At 40.4% G+C, this 19,830-nt stretch overlaps 1 protein-coding gene across 1 annotated transcript in view; it reads right to left on the reverse strand.

Annotated features, from left to right (window-relative positions):
- Positions 1 to 297: 297 nt before the first annotated feature.
- LOC131043056 (lipase-like PAD4) overlaps positions 298 to 19,830 on the reverse strand; it is a 47,806-nt gene continuing 28,273 nt past the window's right edge. The window contains exons 3-5 of the mRNA XM_059221037.1: positions 2,882 to 3,226; positions 1,748 to 2,434; positions 298 to 1,083 (exon numbers count right to left, since the gene is read on the reverse strand). Of these exons, the coding sequence (XP_059077020.1) occupies positions 298 to 1,083; positions 1,748 to 2,434; positions 2,882 to 3,226 (1,818 nt within the window). The remainder of the gene's footprint in view (positions 1,084 to 1,747; positions 2,435 to 2,881; positions 3,227 to 19,830) is intronic.

Raw genomic sequence — 19,830 nt, forward strand, 5'->3', positions numbered from 1 at the left:
TGTTCATAATTTTAAAATGTTATAAGAACAAGAATTGTAACATAAAGCAAATGAATAATAACAAGTTAATGAAAATTGTGTGCAAACAATAATACTAGCCTAACCACAAGTACTAATAACCTCTTATTAGAAAGAAACACAGACTTATTTAGATTGAAAAGGAAAAAGAACTTTTAAGCATGGCAAAAGGCCATGAAAATAAACAACTTCTAACAAACTATATAACTTATAAAAACCTGGCTTCTAAACCTCCAAATTCAGATTTTCCATGGATCTGAGCAAAAGGGAGCTTGATTCCTAATCTGGGTATTGTAGTTGGAACTGTCTGTATTTGTTCCACCATATCATGAAGCTGCTCTGTTCCAAGAAAACCTCCTTGGAAATACTTTTCTCTTCGATCATCTTCGACACATAAACTTCAAAATTTTCCAGGCTTTCCTTGAGATGGGCATTGATAACTTGATGTCGCTCTTGCTCTTGCTGCAGATTTGTCAAGTCTTTAGCAGCTTCTTCTACGTGAGCCCAAAAACAAGAGTCCTCAGTTAAGGATGCAAACTTTGTGCGAGGTCTCCTATCTCTAGCTGTGCGAGTTTGGTTTTTATCATCCAGCCATTTTTCCAGAACCATATGACGGACGGGCCTGTTCCCACTTGAGAGATAACTGCCGCGGTTGCTCTGCCATCGATAGTAGTCTGCAATGTCAAGAGGCTCTACAAGTTTTCTGTATGCAGTGCCGGCATTCATCCATTTGTTTTGGAATAGGAAGTCGTTGGGCAATTGATGATTCTTCACCATATAAATAATTTCATCCCAGAAAATTCTTAGAGATATCCTAATAAAATTGACATGAGAGTCTCTCTTTTCGGCTAGGTCTCTGAAAACATTGTAGAAGCTACGGTTGTTGCCCTCACAGACCGTTTTAATGTACCATTCTAACTCTGCCATCTCACTTTGTTTCTCGCTCAACTTCTTATTTAGGTTGTCAATGTCTATGTCAAGCGTGTTTTTCAAATCTTTAGGTTCTTTCAGGGCTTGAAATGCATAGTTATTCTGTTGAACAATAAAACTCATCAGTCTTGATTTCTAAACACAGTAAACAACAATGAGAAAAAAGAAACAGTATAAACGGAATATCCTTAGAAGCTACAGCGTAAAGGGAAATAAACGGTATGCAAGAAAGTCATATCAATTTCCCCTCCCCTTCCATCCGTGGTCTAAAAGAGGCTTGAATTCAATTTGTTTAGGTGATTTATCTGAAATCATAGTGATAGGTGGCTCTTGTTGATGGAGATTTTTTTTTTTGTTGGAAAGAATGCTTATAAGTTTAAGTCTATTTGAAGCACAGTTAGATACCTGCAACATATTGGGAGTATGGAATAGTCTCATATATTATATGTAAATCTAAAAATTATGTAAATCTAAAAAATAAATTATCTGATTGAAATAAATGAACCACCTAAACAAATGAAAACTTAAGAATATACTATCTAAATCAATGAATGAATGCTATAATAAACTACCAGTTTTCCTATCTTTTTGCCGGCTAAGAAATTTCAATTTAGAGTTTTTCAATTGTGAAAGATTGATACTGTGCAATAATTTACCCGACTAAGTTAATATCTCACAAAACGAAAGAAAACTCGAAAGAAGTGTAATTAAAGTTCCAAATATTGTATGTAGGTTTTCAATACTAAGAGTAATTTAAGTGATATATTAAGGAAAATTATTAAAAGAAATATGAGATTACCTGAGTCTGAAAACCCATTGCTTCTAATTGCAGTGCTATTCCCATCTCAATGGAGGATTCTGAAGAGATGTTTGAAGTTCTTGTTGAGTATCCACTTTCAATAACATGTCTCAACTTATCACCATAACTTATGTGCTCTGAAATTAAAGCAGCGGTAATACCATTTTCTTCTGTGTTTTGCAATGTTAAAATTAGCATCTTCAAGACAGCTTGAGGGTCCTGAATACAAGCTGCGCCATAGACCGAGCAGAACATGTAAGTACCAATGGGTTTATACAGGCTGGATTCTCCAAGGCAATTGATATTGTCAAGATGTTTTCTGCAAGCCTCTGGAGAAGAAGGATGCATTAAAGTAAGAGAATCATTGCCCATTATGCTCCCTCTCTGACGAAAAATTTCATTCAAATGCTGTCCAATTGATTCAAAAGGTGCAAGGAGCATCCGCGGAACAATATCATGTTTGGAAACAACATGACAAAAATTTCCGGACCACCCTTGGCAGTCAATTGATTGCATAAGAACAGTATCTCCGACCAGAGGAGAACCAAATGTAATGCAGATAGGAGAAATTTGTCTCAGCCTTTTTTCCAGAACCCAGATCGTAGCAAGAGTTGCAATGGCACCTCCTATAGAATGACCCACAAATATAATGGGTTGTTCCTTTCTTTGCTTCGAAAACTTGTCCATCTATTGCAACAAACAAGTAAAAGAGCAATAGTTTTAAATCTCAAAACTTTAAATCTGTAGTGAATGAAATGTGTTCTTTCAACAGTAACTTTGACAAATCCAATAAGTAACTGTTGGTCAATATTACTTTATATTCGGACGGTAGAAACCCAGTCCAAATTTTAACCTGACTGAAACAGATAATGTTTTTTTCTTTCATTAACGTTTGGGATCATATTCTATAATCTATTATCAGATTCAGAATGGATAGCATGAATACAGTGGATAGAGACAATATATTGAAGTATACACATCCTGATTTAATAAATTTTAAAATATGGTAAAGAGCATTGATAGGAAAGAATATACATAGTGAAGTCCCAAAATCAGCACATGAAACGTAGATAGCGATTACTAAAACATGATACAGAAACTAGCTAAAAAAGATGGAGTAAAGGATCATAATACCTGGTGTTCCAAGTCTGTATTTCTCAGAATGTTCAAGAACATAGTGAGAGCTCCTTTGTGAACAAAAGCCGGTTGATCATCATCACCCTTGAGACGGTCAGAGAAATCTTTATTCTCATTCTGGATTCCGCACTGTCCATATGGGCTATCACTGGCAGTGAAATCTCTAATATTAAAGGAAGGGAATGTTATAAATACTATGCCGTCGTACTCAGTCCGACGAAAACAAGTAATGTCATTGTTATTTGAAATACTGCGTGTCTCGTCCCAAGCTCGTTCTAGGATTTCACAAGAACAAAGAAAGATCGCCTGCTCTTCCCCAACAGTGCACCTATAGCGATAATTCTAACAATTAGTACCAACTGGGCACTTCAAAATTCAAATATATTCCGACAAGTTTCAAAATAAAAATTGGAATTCTATAAAAATGAATACATTTCTGGTCAAACCCACTTACATTTTTGAAAGAATATTCAAATTTCTATACTCCTGTTAACCACCCAACAAGAAACGGCATCACGATCGTGTTTAATATGTAATACGAACTAATTTTATTAGGTCAACCAATCTCTTGTTAACTAGCAGAAGCAAATTTTGTTTGCCAGAACAACTGTGTCAAAATTGTAACCCAAAATGATAATTAGCAAGCTTATACTTACCGTGGGCGAGTGGATTCCACGCCTTTATCAACGGTTTCCAAGCTTCCATTCGCTGCTTGCTTCGATCATTTCGATGGTCAAAAGAGTGGGTTTTATAGGGTAAATGGTGTGGGAGGCGGTAGAAGTATTCAGGAACAAAGAAAAGTTGGGGGAATGTGGGCTTGCCTAAGCATGAAGTTATCAGAAACCGCCTAAACAAGAACAAAGAAAGGTCTGCGAGATTGCCTAACAATGAGTTTACATTTGATGTGTATGTGACGTGATGTCATAGTTTACATTGTGTTTTTATCCACAAATGTTTCTTCATCATCTATACCTTCCTTCTAGGCATATCCTTTGGCTAAAAGTTCAACCTTATATTTTTCTATACTACCATCTTCCTTATATACTTAGTTTTGAATATCCATTTACTGAAGAAGTTGAGGAAATACAACTTAAGAGATCCTAAGAACACCTGCATGCAAATCCCTGTCACAAGAGAAGAATGGAAGCACATAAAACAAAAAAGCATAAATTCTCCGAAGAATAAGATTATCATTCAGAAAGGGAATCAATTAAATGAACAAGTACAATACAATCCTTATAAAAGGATAATAGAAACCCTAAAGGTGTGCAATCCTAAATATGTGCAACCCTAAAGGGATAATGTGTATTTAATAATTAAAATAATTATTAAATACCTACAATATTTATTAAATGCCTAAGTTTAGCTTAAGCGTAGAATTTAATAGACTAATAATAAAATAAATAATTATTAGTTAATAGAAGATAACTCTAACACCCCCCCTTAAGATGAACTTAATGAGTAGTTAAAAAACTAAATGCATGAAGCAAAAAATGCAACTACATGATGAAGGCAAATTTGGGTCCCGATAACAAGGCTTGATGAGGTACCCAATCACAACCAAATTTCTATGAAATAGAAAAATAGAGAAAACCACATGGGAAAAAACTCTACTACAAAAAGAGATGGAAAAGAAAGAAGAACACCATAGAAGCATGAAATAGATGCAAATACTGTCAAAGAGTAACTGCTGATTTGAAGAACTTCCACTAAAATAGAACATGACTAGGTAGAGAAGACTGTAATCTGCATGAGTGCCCTCAAATGACACTACTTGAATCAGATGGGAAACAAGGGCAAACAACTGAACTTGAAGATACTGATGGCATGAGACACCAAAGCCTGAAGAGCTAATCAATCGAATCAAGGAAGCATTAAAACAATAGGACAAACCTCCCCATAATGCTGAAAAGGGAGAGGGACAGATACACTGAAAAGAACGGCCAACAAGAACTACATGACGAAGAACCGAGAACATCGAAGGTGCAGAGAAAAAAAGTACATAGTGTCGTGGAAGGAACACTCACTTGACACACATCATGAGGTGAATGTCATGGAAGAAACACTCATTGGACAAAGGTAGATGGCAACCAAAAGGAAAACATCAACCCCCCTCATGGCACTTTATAAGTAGTGCATATACAATAAGGCACAAGATGTGCAAGATCCCAAGTAAACAATGCATGGTGGCACTTTATCTCAGTGCATTTGCATAAATAAAATTCTACAATGATATGAAGAGACAAAAGAATGGAAACAAAAAGAACAACAAAAAATGAGACATCCTAAGGTAAGTGCACAAAGATGGTGGTCAAAAAGGGGGTATAAGTGGATAGTTTTTTTTCTGAAATCAGGTGAACCCTAACTTGGAGGCAAAATTTGAAAGTCATCCACTCAAGATATGAAGATAATCAAAGAAAAAATATTGTAGTACTCTGAATCTAGTTTCCAAACTACTAAACCTTTTCAAAATTGGATAAGATTAAGGGAGTAAAATCCTTCGCGCATGAAAAAATGATCTTGATTTTTTTGAAAAACATAACATAGTGTCTGACGTGCGCATCAAAAAAGTCATAGTTAGATTTAGTATTTTGACAAATCCTTTGGTAGAACGATAGTTAAGAGTGAGCACTAGAAGATGTGTATTTCTTTGTAATTTTTTGATGAGTATTTTTTTTTATGATATTTTCAATCAAGAACATCCCAAAAAATTAGGTACATGTTCATGCACGAAGCGTAAATTGCACTAAATAAATCGAAAATACAATTTTTTTTTTTAAATTGTAAAGAATCAAGTGCATTGCAATAATATATAAAGTTTTTTAAAATTTGGATAAGTATATCAAAATTTATTCAAAAAATGGTGCACCTATGTCTATGAGAACTATGGAGACACTGGAAAAAAAAAATTCAATAATAATATGTTATTTTTGTTCAAATTGAAAAAAATTATATGGTTAGAAAGCTCAAAAGATGGGTGAAAATATGGTGGCAATTTTAGAAATACCCACTTGATGAAGTGTAAACCTGATGATGACAAAGTCGATAAACCAAGTTGATAAAATAAAACACATCAAAAATTAGATAAATGGAGGGAAATCAAACTTCCAAATCGTAGCTTTGTCATCCAGGCCTATTTCCAAGCCTAAATAGTCAAAAGCACGTATGAGGTACTACATGTTTAAAAAGCGTGTACAGGGTACTTATGATGTAAGCAGCATGTACGTGCTCATTTTCTTATAAACAACACATACGTGCTCTTTTTACTATAAACAACATGTATGCACTATTGTATAATATGATATTCTATATATAATATGTGTATATACATATAATATATGTAATATATAATACGTGTGTAATATATATATATATATATATATATATATATATATATATATATCACACATATATAGACACATGTAAGTGTACTGTCTCCCCCTCTCAAAAGCATACAAGGTGCCTCTCTCTCTCTCTCCCCTTCTCCCTTCCTCCATACCCCATCCCTCTCTCTCTCCCTTGCTCTCTCCCCTTCTCCCTTCCTCCATAGCCCATCCCTCCCTCTCTCCCCTTATCCCTTCCTCCATACTCCATCCCTCTCTCTCTCTCGCTCTCTCCCCTTCTCCCTTCCTCCATACCCCATCCCTCTTTCTCTTCTTCTCTCCCTCTCTCCCTCCATACCCCACTGCAACTGTGTCTACACTTCTATAGAAGTAAGTGAATTTATTTCTTGTCTGCAACTTCCTCTTTGATTTTTATCATGTATGCTCTCCTAAGAAAATTGACTGATGGATTTGTGTGTGTATATTGAATAGGAGGAAAAGGGTTTGAAATTGAACCATAAGTGTATTACCGTGACAAACAAGGAAACCTGCAACAATATTCTTCTCGAATGTGTTTTTAATGAGCAGAGCAGATGTGGAAAATAGTGTCAACAAAGCAACATGATGAGTCAGAGTACCTACAATATGTTTTTCAAAAGGAAACAACAGGTAGGAAGAGAAAGAGGGAGAGTAACACAAATGATGTCCTGTAGAATGATAGTGGTGGGTATGCGAGAGTTCCCATGTTGTTACACAACACCTGTCACCTAAAGAAATTAAAGTTTGTTGTATACATGGCAGTGGTAGTATATGATGATCATCACTTGTCAAACAACTTAGAACAGTACATACCAATGAAAGAAATCAAGTATGTAATTCCTATAGTCACAATCGAGATCAGTCTTATAACCTTGCAAATTTAATAGCATCATATGTTTTAGAACTTAGGTAGTACTGTTAGGGTTAGGTCAAGCTCTTACACTTTCTTTTTAGCGAAGCCTCATTGTTTGTTCGCTTGGAGTCTCGTTGTATGATGTTCTATTCATAACTTTAAATTTAATATATCATTTTATTAGCCCACCATATAACCCCTTATGTGTCATTAGAGGTCGTACTATTTCCTAAGAGGTCATATGGTGTTCGGTGACCCCTTAAGACCCCTCAGGACACCAATGACCCATAACAACACCATATGGTGTTCTAAAGGGTCCTATGGTGTTGTATGACCCCTTAGGACACCATTTGGCATCGTTATATGTCCTATGGTATGCTAAGGGATAATATAGTGTCATATGACCCCTTAGGACACCCTATGATCCCTTAGATGTTGTTAGGGGTCATATTGTGCTCCAAGGGTCATATTGTGTCCTAGATTCAATATCTCTTCCTCTCCCTCCCTCCCCCCTCCTTCTTATCTCTCTCTCTCTCTCTCTCTCTCTCTCTCTCTCTCTCTCTCTCTCTCTCTCTCTCTCTCTCTCTCTCTCTTTCTCCCTTCCAGCATACCCCATCCCTCTCTCTCTCTCTCTCACTCTCTCCCCTTCTCCCTTCATCCATACCCCATCCCTCTTTCTCTTCTTCTCTCCCTCCCTCTTTCTATTCTTTTGTAATTCCTATAGTCACAATCGAGATCAATCATATGGTGTCCTGTGTCCTTTCTCTCTCCCTCTCCCTCCTTCCCTCCCCCCTCTTCTCTCCCTCTCTCCCTCCCTCTCTCTACCTTCCCTCCCCCTTTCTCTCTCTCCTTCCCTCTCTCTCCCTCTCCCTCTCCCCTCTCCTCTCCCTCTCCCCTCTCCTCTCCCTCCCTCTCCTACTCTCCCTCTCCCTTCCTCCATACCCCTTCTTCTCTCCCACCCTCCCCCCTCTTCTCTCCCTCTCTCCCTCTCTCCTTCCCTTTCGCCCCCCTCCTCTCTCCCTCCCCCCTACTCTCCCCACTCTCCCTCTCTCTCTCTCTCTCCCTCCCTTCCTCCATACCCCTTCTTCTCTCCCACCCTCCCCCATCTTCTCTCCCTCTCTCCCTCCCTCTACCTCTCTCCCTCTCTCTACCTTCCCTTCCCCCTCTCTCTACCTTCCCTTCCCCTCTTTCTCTCTCTCCCTCTCTCCACCTTCCCTCACCCCTCTCTCTCTCCCTCTCTTTCCCTCTCCCTCCTTCTCTCTCTCTCTCTCTCCCTCTCCCTCTCTTCCTCTCCCTCCTTCCCTCCCCCGTCTTCTCTCCCTCTCTCTCTCCCTCTCCCTCTCCCCCGTCTCCCTCTGCCTCTCTATCTCCCTCTCCCTCTGTCTCCCTTTGTCTCCCTCTGTCTCCTTCCCTCTCTCTCTCTCTCTCTCTCTCTCTCTCTCTCCCTCTCTCTCCATCTCCCTCCCCCCTCTCTCTCTCCCTCTCCCATCTCCTCTCCCTCCCTCCCAATACTCTCCCTCTCCCTTCCTCCATACCCATTCTTCTCTCCCACCCTTCCCCCTCTTCTCTCTCTCTCTCTCTCTCTCTCTCTCTCTCTCTCTCTCTCTCTCTCTCTCTCTCTCTCTCTCCCTCTCTCCCTTCTTCCCTTTTGCCCCCCTCCTATCTCCCTACCCTACTCTCCCCCCCCCCGCTCTCTCTCTCTCTCTCTCTCTCTCTCTCTCTCCCTTCCTCCATACCCCTTCTTCTCTCCCACCCTCCCCCCTCTTCTCTCCCTCTCTCCCTCCCTCTCCCTCTCTCCCTCTCTCTACCTTCCCTCTCCCCTCTATCTCTCTCCCTCTCTCTCCCTCTCCCTGCTTCCCCCTCTCTCTCTCCTTATCCCTCTCTCTCCCTCTCCCTCCTTCCCTCCCCCCTCTTCTCTCGCTCTCTCCCTCCCTATACCTCTCCCCCCTCTCTCTCTCTCTCTCTCTCTCTCTCCCATCCTCCATACCCCTTCTTCTCTCCCACCCTCCCCCCTATTCTCTCCCTCTCTCCCTCCCTTTACCTCTCTCCCTCTCTCTACCTTCCCTCTCTCCCTCCTCCCCTCTCTCTTTCTCTCTCTCCCTCTCCCTCCTTTCCTCTCTCTCCCTCTCCCTCTCACTCCCTCTCTCTCCTTCCCTCTCTATCTCCCTCTCCCTCTCTCTCCCTCTCTCTCCCCCTCTCTCTCTCTCCGTCTCCCCTCTCCTCTCCCTCCCTCCCCCTACTCTCCCTCTCCCTTCCTCCATACCCTTTCTTCTCTCCCACCCTCCCCCTCTTCTCTCCCTCTCTCCCTCCCTCTACCTCTCTCCCTCTCTCTACCTTCCCTCCCCCCCCTCTCTCTCTCTCCCTCTCTCTTGATCTCCCTCCTTCCCTCTCTCTATCTGTATCTCTCTCTCTCCCTCTCCCTCCTTCCCTCCCTCCTCTTCTCTCCCTCTCTAACTCCCTCTACCTCTCCCCCTCTCCCTCTCTCCATCTCTCTCCCTCTCTTCCTCCATACCCCTTCTTCTCTCCCACCATCCCTCCTCTTCTCTCCCTCTCTCCCTTCCCCCTCTCTCTCTCTCCCTATCTCTCCCGCTCCCTCCTTCCCTCTCTCTCTCCCTCTCCCTCTCTCTCCCTCTCTCTTCCTCTCTCTCCTTCCCTCTCTCTCTTTGTCTCTCTCTCTCTCTCTCCCTCCCCCCCTCTCTCTCTCTCCCTCTCTCCACTCCTCTCCCTCCCCCACTACTCTCCCTTTCCCTTCCTCCATACCCCTTCTTCTCTCCCACCCTCCCCACTCTTCTCTCCCTCTCTCTCCCTCCCCCTCCTTCCCTCTCCCTCTCTCCCTCCCTTCCTCCATACCCCTTATTCTCCCTCTCTCTCCCTCTCCCTCCTTCCCCCTCTCTCTCCCTCTCCCTCTCTCTCTCTCCCTCTCCCTCCTTGTCTCTCCCCTCTTCTCTCCCTCTCTCTCTCTCCCTCTCTCTCTCTCTCTCCCCCCTCTCCTCTCCCTCCCTCCCCCTACTCTCCCTCTCCCTTCCTCCATATCCCTTCTTCTCTCCCACCCTCCCCCCTCTTCTCTCCCTCTCTCTTGCCCTCTCTCTCTCTCTTTCCCTCTTCCTCCCCCCTCTTCTCTCCCTGTCTCCCTCCCTCTACCTCTCTCGCTCTCTCTACCTTCCCTCCCCCCTCTCTCTCCCTCTCTCTCCCTCTCTCTACCTTCCCTCTCTCTCTCCCTCTCCCTCTCCCTCCCTCGCCCTCCTTCCCTCCCCCCTCTTCTCTCCCTCTCTCTCTCTCCCTCTACCTCTCCCCCCTCTCCCTCTCTCTCTCTCTCTCTCTCCCTCCTTTCCTCCAAACCCCTTCTTTTCTCCCACCCTCCCCCCTCTTCTATCCCTCTCTCCCTCCCTCTACCTCTCTCCCTCTCTCTACCTTCCCTCTCTCCCTCCCCCCCCTCTCTCTCTCTCCCTCTCTCTCCCTCTCTCTTTTTCCCTCTCTCCCTCTTGCCCTCTCTCTCCTTCCCTCTCTATCTCCCTCTCCCTCTATCTCCCTCTCCCTCCCTCCTCTCTCTCTCCCTATCTAGTTGGCATTTTTGATGATTATGATGTGATTGTCATTGATGGACACACACTTTCTTTGAGATCACTTTTTGTATATATAAGTTATGCTTAACCGGTATGTGTTCCAAACTGGTACTATTTATTATAGTCTTCAGGCTATCATTGTTATGCAAAAAGTGTTTACCGATCTCAAGCGGTATGGAGACCTCAAGCGGTATGAAGAAACAAAGCGGTTGTTATCATTTTCCCAGTCTTAATTTTGTCAAATTGGTAATCTGTAAAATGTGAACTAGTAATAGGTAAATGTATGAACCGATATTACTTTGTGATGAGTTACCAACCAGTATTATTTTTTTGATGAGTCACCATCCACCGACACTTTGGCAGTGATTTTGTACCATGTTACCAGATGTGTCTAGATACACTAAACCTAGGAACTTGCAATGTAATCCTATTGTACCGACATGAAATCAGATTCCTTTATAAGGACATCATATCTAGGGTTTTAGGTGTGGTTAGGGTTTTTAATATTGTATGAGTTTTTGTATGAGCGATATCAGAGAGAAGAACAAGTCTGTGTGAAGTAATAAAGTGTGGAGATTTTGAAGACTGAAGTAAAGCTAAAATACATTAGTAATGAGCTATCATGGATCTAATCAAGCTGGCTGTGCTATTTGCTAGATCATTCACTTGTTGATTACTCACATCTTTGACAAGTCTGAAACCCTTAATCGGGTAGGCCCAAAAAAGCCTTTGTAAATCCTCTAACAAGGTGGTTCATAACTGTGGATCTGAAATCCTCTCACAAGGTAGTCTTTAATCGGACTTATCTCCTAACAGAGATTGAGATTCCTAACAAGATCTGTTCTGGTGAAGAACAATGTATGACCTTAACGGGTCTGGTTTCTATTCTGCAATAGTTACTTCTGAGTTTCATCTCACCATGGTTTTTCCTATTTGGGTTTCCACATCAAAATATCTTGTGTTATGGTGATTGTGCTTCTGTGGGTCAATGCCTTATTTGCTATTTGGTTTGCATTTGTGATAACCGGTTTGTTAGTAAAACTGTTATATTGGTTTACTGCTAAACTATTTAAGTGTTTGAGTTCAATATTTTTAGGTATACTAATTCACTCCCCCTCTTAGTATTCATCAATTGGTATCAGAGCCAACCTTTCTATAAGTTTAAACACTTGAAAGGAGATATAGGGGAATACACTGTGAGGGAACTTACTCATCGTCTCACTCAGATTGAGAAAGCCTATGATGAACTCAAAGTCAAGTATAAGGCCTCTATGGCAAAAAGAAGAGAGCATGTTGACAAACTAATGGAGCTAACTAAAATTAGTTCCTCTGATGAAGCGGACATGGAAGCCCTAGTTGAAGAAGTTGAAAAATTGAATGAGTCTAATGCTAACCTAAGAAGGGAACTTGAAGGTTTGACTATCAGGATGTGTCAAGAGCTTGAGAATCGAAGAAAAGTTGAAGATCTAGTAAAAGACAAACATCATGAGATCTCCAAGCTGAAGCAAGAAATCAGAGCACTTACCGCTCATCTCCAAGAGAGCAAAGTGGAAAAAGAGGAAATGCAAGGTGAACTAAACATGGCTATTTCAGAGAAAACAACTTTGAAGGAATCCAATGCTGCTATTTCCAAAGAACTCACTGAGTCAAAAGAAATACTTGCCAAATTCAACAAGAGCATAATTAAGCTAGAGCAAAAGCTTGAATCAGCTAAACCGATAAAGAATACTAATGGAATTGGTTTCTCTAAATATGAGGAAGGTGAGACCTTTGGAACAAAAGATGGAGCATCAAAGAAGTAGCCAACATCAAAGGATAAAGGTAAGCAAAAGTTCAAACCTGTTTGCTTTAATTGTCTGAAGGAAGGACATACTTCTAATGTATGTAGAAATAAGGCTTACAATAACTTTCCTTACTTTCTAAATGATAAGCCTAGATCCAATAGATTCAATGGTAACTATTATGCATGCAACAATTTTGGGCATAGAGAATTCAAATGCAGGTTTGTCATGCACAACACCAGAAGGTATCCTCAAAGGAGTCAAAGAGTTTTTCCTGAACCCTCTGGGAACTAGAATCCAAACCAGTTTAATACCTATAATCATCAGTCAAGTAGCGGTGGCTATCAAGCGGCAACCAGAAGGAGAGCAACCTTTTTGATTTGTCATGGTCATGGTCACACTGCTGCAACATGCAGAAGGAAGAGTGGAAACATACCATGGAGAGCACCTGGAATGATTTTCTATCATTGCAACAAACTGGGTCATACTGCAAGATTTTACAGATTGAGAAATAATATATCAGATGATATACCGGTCACTCCGGAAGGAAAGATTGATGTTGAAACTATTCAAGTGGATATGAAGAAAGCATTGAAAAAGAAGCCAGAAGAAGTGTCTCAAGAGGAACTGGTTTCTGCACCTAGTGTGGAAGTCGCTGAACTGAAAAACTAAGCTTCAGAAAAGCTTAGGGGTAGCAAACAGTGAAATGTTTCGAACCCTTGGTTTACACTGGCAAAAGACGTTAATCAGTACGAGATACCTGTCAATTGGTAGAAGACCGAAAATGGTAAAAGGAAAATTAGTGTTTACACCCTAATAGTGGAGGATTTATTATGGTAGGTGAAGAATTCATTTAAAAGGAATTTTCAAGTCATTTTGACTTATCAATTTGTGAGCGAAGAAGTTTTCAAGTGCAGAGCAAGAAAAGGTGATTTATCTTGCAACTAAGAGAGATTTCAAAACCTTGAAGAAGAATCAGAAGAAAATATCAATCGGTCAAGTGTAGAACTCAAAGCGGTAATTCGGGAACCGAAGTAGTGTGTGGTGAAGGGGAATTTGCAAGCCCTAAATCCTGACTTGTGAAGGTATTTTTCAAGTTTCTCTATTTATAATGGCTTCTGCATCGCACTCTAGTTCTAGTGCACCTCTTGATTCAGTAGATTTCATCCAACGAAAAGAAAATTATAATGCATTATCCCAAATACCCGCTCGTGTTATAGTTGAGGAAGGTATTTTAGATTACATTGACTATAAAATTGAAGACCTAGGATCTCTAGTGATCCATTCTCAATTGAGTTTGTTTTGCGGGAAGACAAGAAGATCAAACCAGAATACAACATCTTGGAAAAGAAGAAGCTTCACAATGTGGTCTATTTCCTTGAAGAATTCATAGATGATCACATCCGCACCATTCTAAGTAGAGTGCACAGTGACAAAATGTATTTGGAGCAGACACATGACATCACACCATAAGCGATTCATGCCATCACCAGTTTCTACAACATTGGTGAAGTGCCAGCCCTAAGGAAGATCATCAAGACTGAAATGAACAAGCTCATCGGTTTTGTGAGCGACCAATGGGGAATGACCATCAATTCCATCAAGGCCGATCTATTCAAGTATGCCTGCATGGTGATAGGTTACCGGACATTCTATGCTAACAGGATCAACTTTGTCTCTACTATAGCGGTAAATGCCACCTACCGGATGATTATGGAAGATGCCTCATTTGATTTATGCACTTGTATGCAAAGGAAACTTCTGGTGAACCTGAAGTCAATTAAATAGGACAATTCCTTGAAATTTAAGTTTGGTCAACTGTTGGTAGGATTGTTCTTTTACTTCGAAGGCTATTTTCCAGGAGTTGGAGATATTTAGTAGTTTGTTGACCAACCGGTTACAAAGCAAATAAAAGAGAGTCTTCAAGCCGTTGGAACCGGTTAGCTTGAAGTATTGAACAAATACTTTGATGAGTTCAGATGCAAGATGAGCCAAAGGATAAGAATATCTGGTGATATTGTCAAAAAGTATGAAGAAGACATCTTCTTTACCATCAAAGTAGATGAGTGCATAATGGAGGCTGTTGAGCCTAGACAGGAAGAAGTGGAACCTATGGGTTATGAGGTGATGTACGACATGCTAGATGAGTATGCTTCTACCCTATTTGCCTCATCGCTTGACCCTAAAATGAAGAGAACCGGCACCTATCTGGAAAGGGTTACATTGGTTGAGGAGCCCTCTACAAAGAAAGGAAAGGTAGTACCATCTGCATCGGCACCGGTTACTTTAGCTAGTCCTAAAGTGACCAAGCGGTCACTGACAAAGAAGAAACTGAAAGTTGCACCTGCCAAGGTATTTGAGAGGAAGAGGAAGACAAAAGGAAACACACTGGACTTAGAGGAAACTGTATCTAATGAACAGCCTATGAAGACTAGGCAAATGAGGAAGAAGAAAAAGACAACCAGCAATGAACTGACAACATCAGGACCGGTAAATATTGATATTTCCTCTTATAAACCTTTGTCACATTGTCAAAGGACTATCAAGAATGTTAGAAGAAAATTTCTTAGTGATTTGAAAGAATATTTTGATGATTTCAATGACAATGAGAGAGAGGAAGTAGAATAGGAAGTCATTCAATACTTATGTATTAATGACCGGTCACCATCAGAAATTAGATTTGAGGTACTTGATTCTTTGTATAATTCTTTAGATAACAAATGGTGCATTGCCATAGAGAAGGAACAGAAAATAAGAGAGGAAGTGTTTGCACAATATTTTCCCGATGTGTCCAATTCAGAACTTTATGAAGTTATGGAAAAATACAAAGGCCTCTTCTTTATGTGAAGAAGGAGACTCTTGTTGCTAGAAGGGAAAGTCCCTGAGGTGGTGAAAGATACCCACTCTCATGCCAAGGCAGCTCTGAGATTGTACAATGTATCTGAAGCCAACAAAAAGGCTGAGCAAGAATCGGAAACTAATAAACCAGATGAGGTGTATGATAGTGAAGGAGAACCGGTCACTGCTCAAATGGACCCTATTGATGTTGATGCCTTGAATGGTGAAAATGTTACTCCGAATACACTAACATAAATGGCAGGACAAGAGAAAAAGGAAGAGGTGAAGAGAAATGAAGAGGAAGAGAAGAGAAAAGAGGAAGAGAGAAAAAAGGAAGAGGAAAAGAGAAAACAAGAAGAGGAAAAGAGGAAACATGAAGAGGAGAAGAAGAAGAAGGAAGAAGACAAGAAATAAGAAGAGGAGAAGAAGAAGAAGGAAGAGGAGAGGAAAGAAGAAGAGAAGCACAAAGAAGAAGAAAGGAAGAAGGAAAAAGAGAAAAGAAAGAAAGAAGCTGAGGAGCAGAAGAAGCTAAGCAAACAGCCAAGGAAAAGGAGGAAGCGACAAAGAGTGTACATGTAGAGACCCCAAAGGCAACCGGTGGTCAAGCCAAATCGGCTGACATCACCAGTGACCTCCAGTCTGTAAATGAAATGGAGATGTTGGAAAGCATTAAGCTTGCCCATGAGCGACTGGAAGCGCTAAGGAGGAAAAAGGAGGAATATGTGATTCAAACTGCAGTGGAAACTCTCACCAGTTTGATTCTTGGTACCAATATTCCAAGTATCGATTCCTCTCTAGCTCAATTGAAGCTCCTAGGCATAGTTGTAGAGGACCAAGTGCAATGTCTGGAAGAGGTGGCTGAAGCCAGTGCACAAAAGAACCATCAAAAGGATCTAAACACTGTCTTGGTGAAGAAGTTAAATCAGCTCTGGTCTAAACTACAAAAGGCACAGAAAGACATAAGAGATGCAATGGATGAGGGTAAATTACTGCTCAGTAAGATTTGCCAACCCCATCTATTCTGTGATGATGTGCTTGCTCAGAAAGACAAACTACAAACTAGTTTGCAGACATACATAAGCACTTTCAAGATGCCCCATGATTCCTTCACCACATATGGGCAAACTGTTCACCGGTTTCAACTCCAGTCTGCCATAATAGAGTTAGAAATCAGCAATTGGACCAAAGATTTGCAGGAACTTCAACTGGTTCTACTACCAAGACAGCAAATACTTCAGAAATGCTATCTGAATCTGGATGCCTTAACGGTCACTCAAGAGATGAGTACCTTGGATGCCATGGAAGAATAGGTTTTCCATATACAAACAAAAAGAGAGATTGCTACCTCATTGCTTGATTCATGGTCTGTCTCCATGAAGACATTTATGTAGGACTTTAAATCAGTTTTTGACAAGTTTCACTCTTTATTGTCATAAACTCTTATGATTTTAATGATAATGGAAATAGGGGTTATTCAGCTGTACTTTGTCATTGTTGGCAAAGGGGGAGTAGTATTCTGTATTTAAAATTTTGTTGCATGTTATGTATACTTTCATGTTTATCTCTATAAGGGAGTAGTATACATTGTATTTTTTGGAAAAAGGGTAGTGTATATGATTAGGGGGGGTAATTCTGATTATGGCATATTTTTTGTTGTAAAACACTTAGATGTCAAAATTTTTCCTAAGTGTTACCATCAATGCCAAAGGGGGAGATTGTTGGCATTTTTGATGATTATGATGTGATTGTCATTGATGGACACACACTTTCTTTGAGATCACTTTTTGTATATATAAGTTATGCTTAACCAGTATGTGTTCCAAACCGGTACTATGTATTATAGTCTTTAGGCTATCATTTTTATGCAGAAAGTGTTTACCGATCTCAAGCGGTATGGAGACCTCAAGCGGTATGAAGAAACAAAGCGGTTGTTATCATTTTCCCAGTCTTAATTTTGTCAAATTGGTAATCGGTAAAATGTGAACTAGTAATAGGTAAATGTATGAACCGATATTACTTTGTGATGAGTTACCAACCGGTATTATTTTTGTGATGAGTCACCATCCACCGACACTTTGGCAGTGATTTTGTGCCATGTTACCGGATGTGTCTAGATACACTGAACCTAGGAACTTGCAATGTAATCCTATTGGACCGACATGAAATCATATTCCTTTATAAGGACATCATGTCTAGGGTTTTAGGTGTGGTTAGGGTTTTTAATATTGCATGAGTTTTTGTATGAGCGATATAGGAGAGAAGAACAAGTCTGTGTGAAGTAACAGAGTGTGGAGATTTTGAAGACTGAAGTAGTGCTGAAATGCATTAGCAATGAGCTATCATGGATCTAATCAAGCTAACTGTGCTATTTGCTAGATCATTCACTTGTTGATTACTCACATCTTTGACACATCTGAAACCCTTAACCGAGTAGGCCCAGAAAAGCCTATGTAAATCCTCTAACAAGGTGGTTCACAACTGTGCATCTGAAATCCTCTCACAAGGTAGTCTTTAATCGGACTTATCTCCTAACAGAGATTGAGATTCCTAACAGGATCTGTTCTGGTGAAGAACATTGTATGATCTTAACCGATCTAGTTTCTATTCTACAGATAGTTACTTCTGAGTTTCATCTCACTGTGGTTTTTCCTATTTGGGTTTCCATGTCAAAATATCTTGTGTTATGGTGATTGTGCTTTTGTGGGTCAATGCCTTATTTTCTATTTGGTTTGCATTTGTGATAACTGGTTTGTTAGTAAAACTGTTATACCAGTTTACTGCTAAACTATTTAAGTGTTTGAGTTCAATATTTTTAGGTATACAAATTCACTCCCCCTCTTAGTATTCATCAATTGGTATCAGAGCCAACCTTTCTATAAGTTTAACCACTTGAAAGGAGATATGGGGGAATACACTGTGAGGAAACTTACTCATCGGCTCACTCAAATTGAGAAAGCCTATGATCAACTCAAAGTCAAGTATAAGGCCTTTGTGGCAAAAAGAAGAGAGTATGCTGAGAAATTGATGGAGCTAATTGAAAATAGTTCCTCTAATGAAGCGGACATGGAAGCCCTAGTTGAAGAAGTTGAAAAACTAAATGAGTCTAATGCTAACCTAAGAAGGGAACTTGAAGGTCTAACTATCAAGATGTTTCAAGAGCTTGAGAACCAAAGAAAAGTTGAAGATCTAGTAAAAGACAAAGATCATGAGATCTCCAAGATGAAGCAAGAAATCAGAGCACTTACCGCTCATCTCCAAGAGAGTAAAGTGGAAAAAGAGGAAATGCAAGGTGAACTAAACATGGCTATTTTAGAGAAAGCAACTTTGAAGGAATCCAATGTTGCTATTTCCAAAGAACTCACTGAGTCAAAAGAAATACTTGCCAAATTCAACAAGAGAACAATTAAGCTAGAGCAAAAGCTTGAATCAGCTAAACTGGTAAAGAATACTAATGGAATTGGTTTATCTAAATATGAGGAAGGTGAGACCTCTGGAACAAAAGATGGAGCATCAAAGAAGCAACAGACATCAAAGGATAAAGGTAGGCAACAGTTCAAACCTGTTTGCTTTAATTGTCTGAAGGAAGGACATACTTCTAATGTATGTAGAAATAAGGCTTAGCAATGAGCTATCATGGATCTAATCAAGCTAACTGTGCTATTTGCTAGATCATTCACTTGTTGATTACTCACATCTTCAACAAGTCTGAAACTCTTAATCGGGTAGGCCTAGAAAAGCCTTTGTAAATCCTCTAACATGGTGGTTCACAACTGTGGATCTAAAATCCTTTCACAAGGTAGTCTTTAATTGGACTTATCTCCTAACTGAGATTGAGATTCCTAACAGGATCTGTTCTAGTGAAGAACATTGTATGACCTTAACCGGTCTGGTTTCTATTCTGCAGATAGTTACTTCTGAGTTTCATCTCACCGTGGTTTTTCCCATTTGGGTTTCCACATCAAAATCTCTTGTGTTATGGTGATTGTACTTCTATGGGTGAATGCCTTATTTGATGTTTGGTTTGCATTTGTGATAACTGGTTTTTTAGTAAAACTGTTTTACTTGTTTACTGCTAAACTGTTTAAGTGTTTGAGTTCAATATTTTTAGGTATACAAATTCACCCCCCCTCTTAGTATACATCATCTCCCCTCTCCTCTCCCTCCCTCCCTCTACTCTCCCTCTCCCTTTCTCCACACCCCTTCTTCTCTCCCACCCTCCCCCCTCTTCTCTCCCTCTCTCTCCCTCTCCCTCCTTCCCTCTCTCTCTCTCTCCCTCTCCCTCCTTCCCTCCCCTCTCTTCTCTCCCTCTCTCCCTCTCTCCCTCCCCCTACTCTCCCCCCCCTCTCTCTCTTTCTCTCTCTCTCTCCCTTTTCATTCACATCTTTTCTACTACCAATAACACGTACGAGATATTAAAACTATTAGTTCACTGCCCCGCCATAACTTTTTTAAGGCAAAGGAGTGCTACGCAGTACTTATTACTTGTATTGAGCCCATTATTCGTTACCCTGCGATAATATTTTTTAGGCTTAGGAGTGCATACACGCTA

Source organism: Cryptomeria japonica, chromosome 5, assembly GCF_030272615.1.
Source record: "Cryptomeria japonica chromosome 5, Sugi_1.0, whole genome shotgun sequence".
Taxonomy (NCBI): Eukaryota; Viridiplantae; Streptophyta; class Pinopsida; order Cupressales; family Cupressaceae; genus Cryptomeria; species Cryptomeria japonica.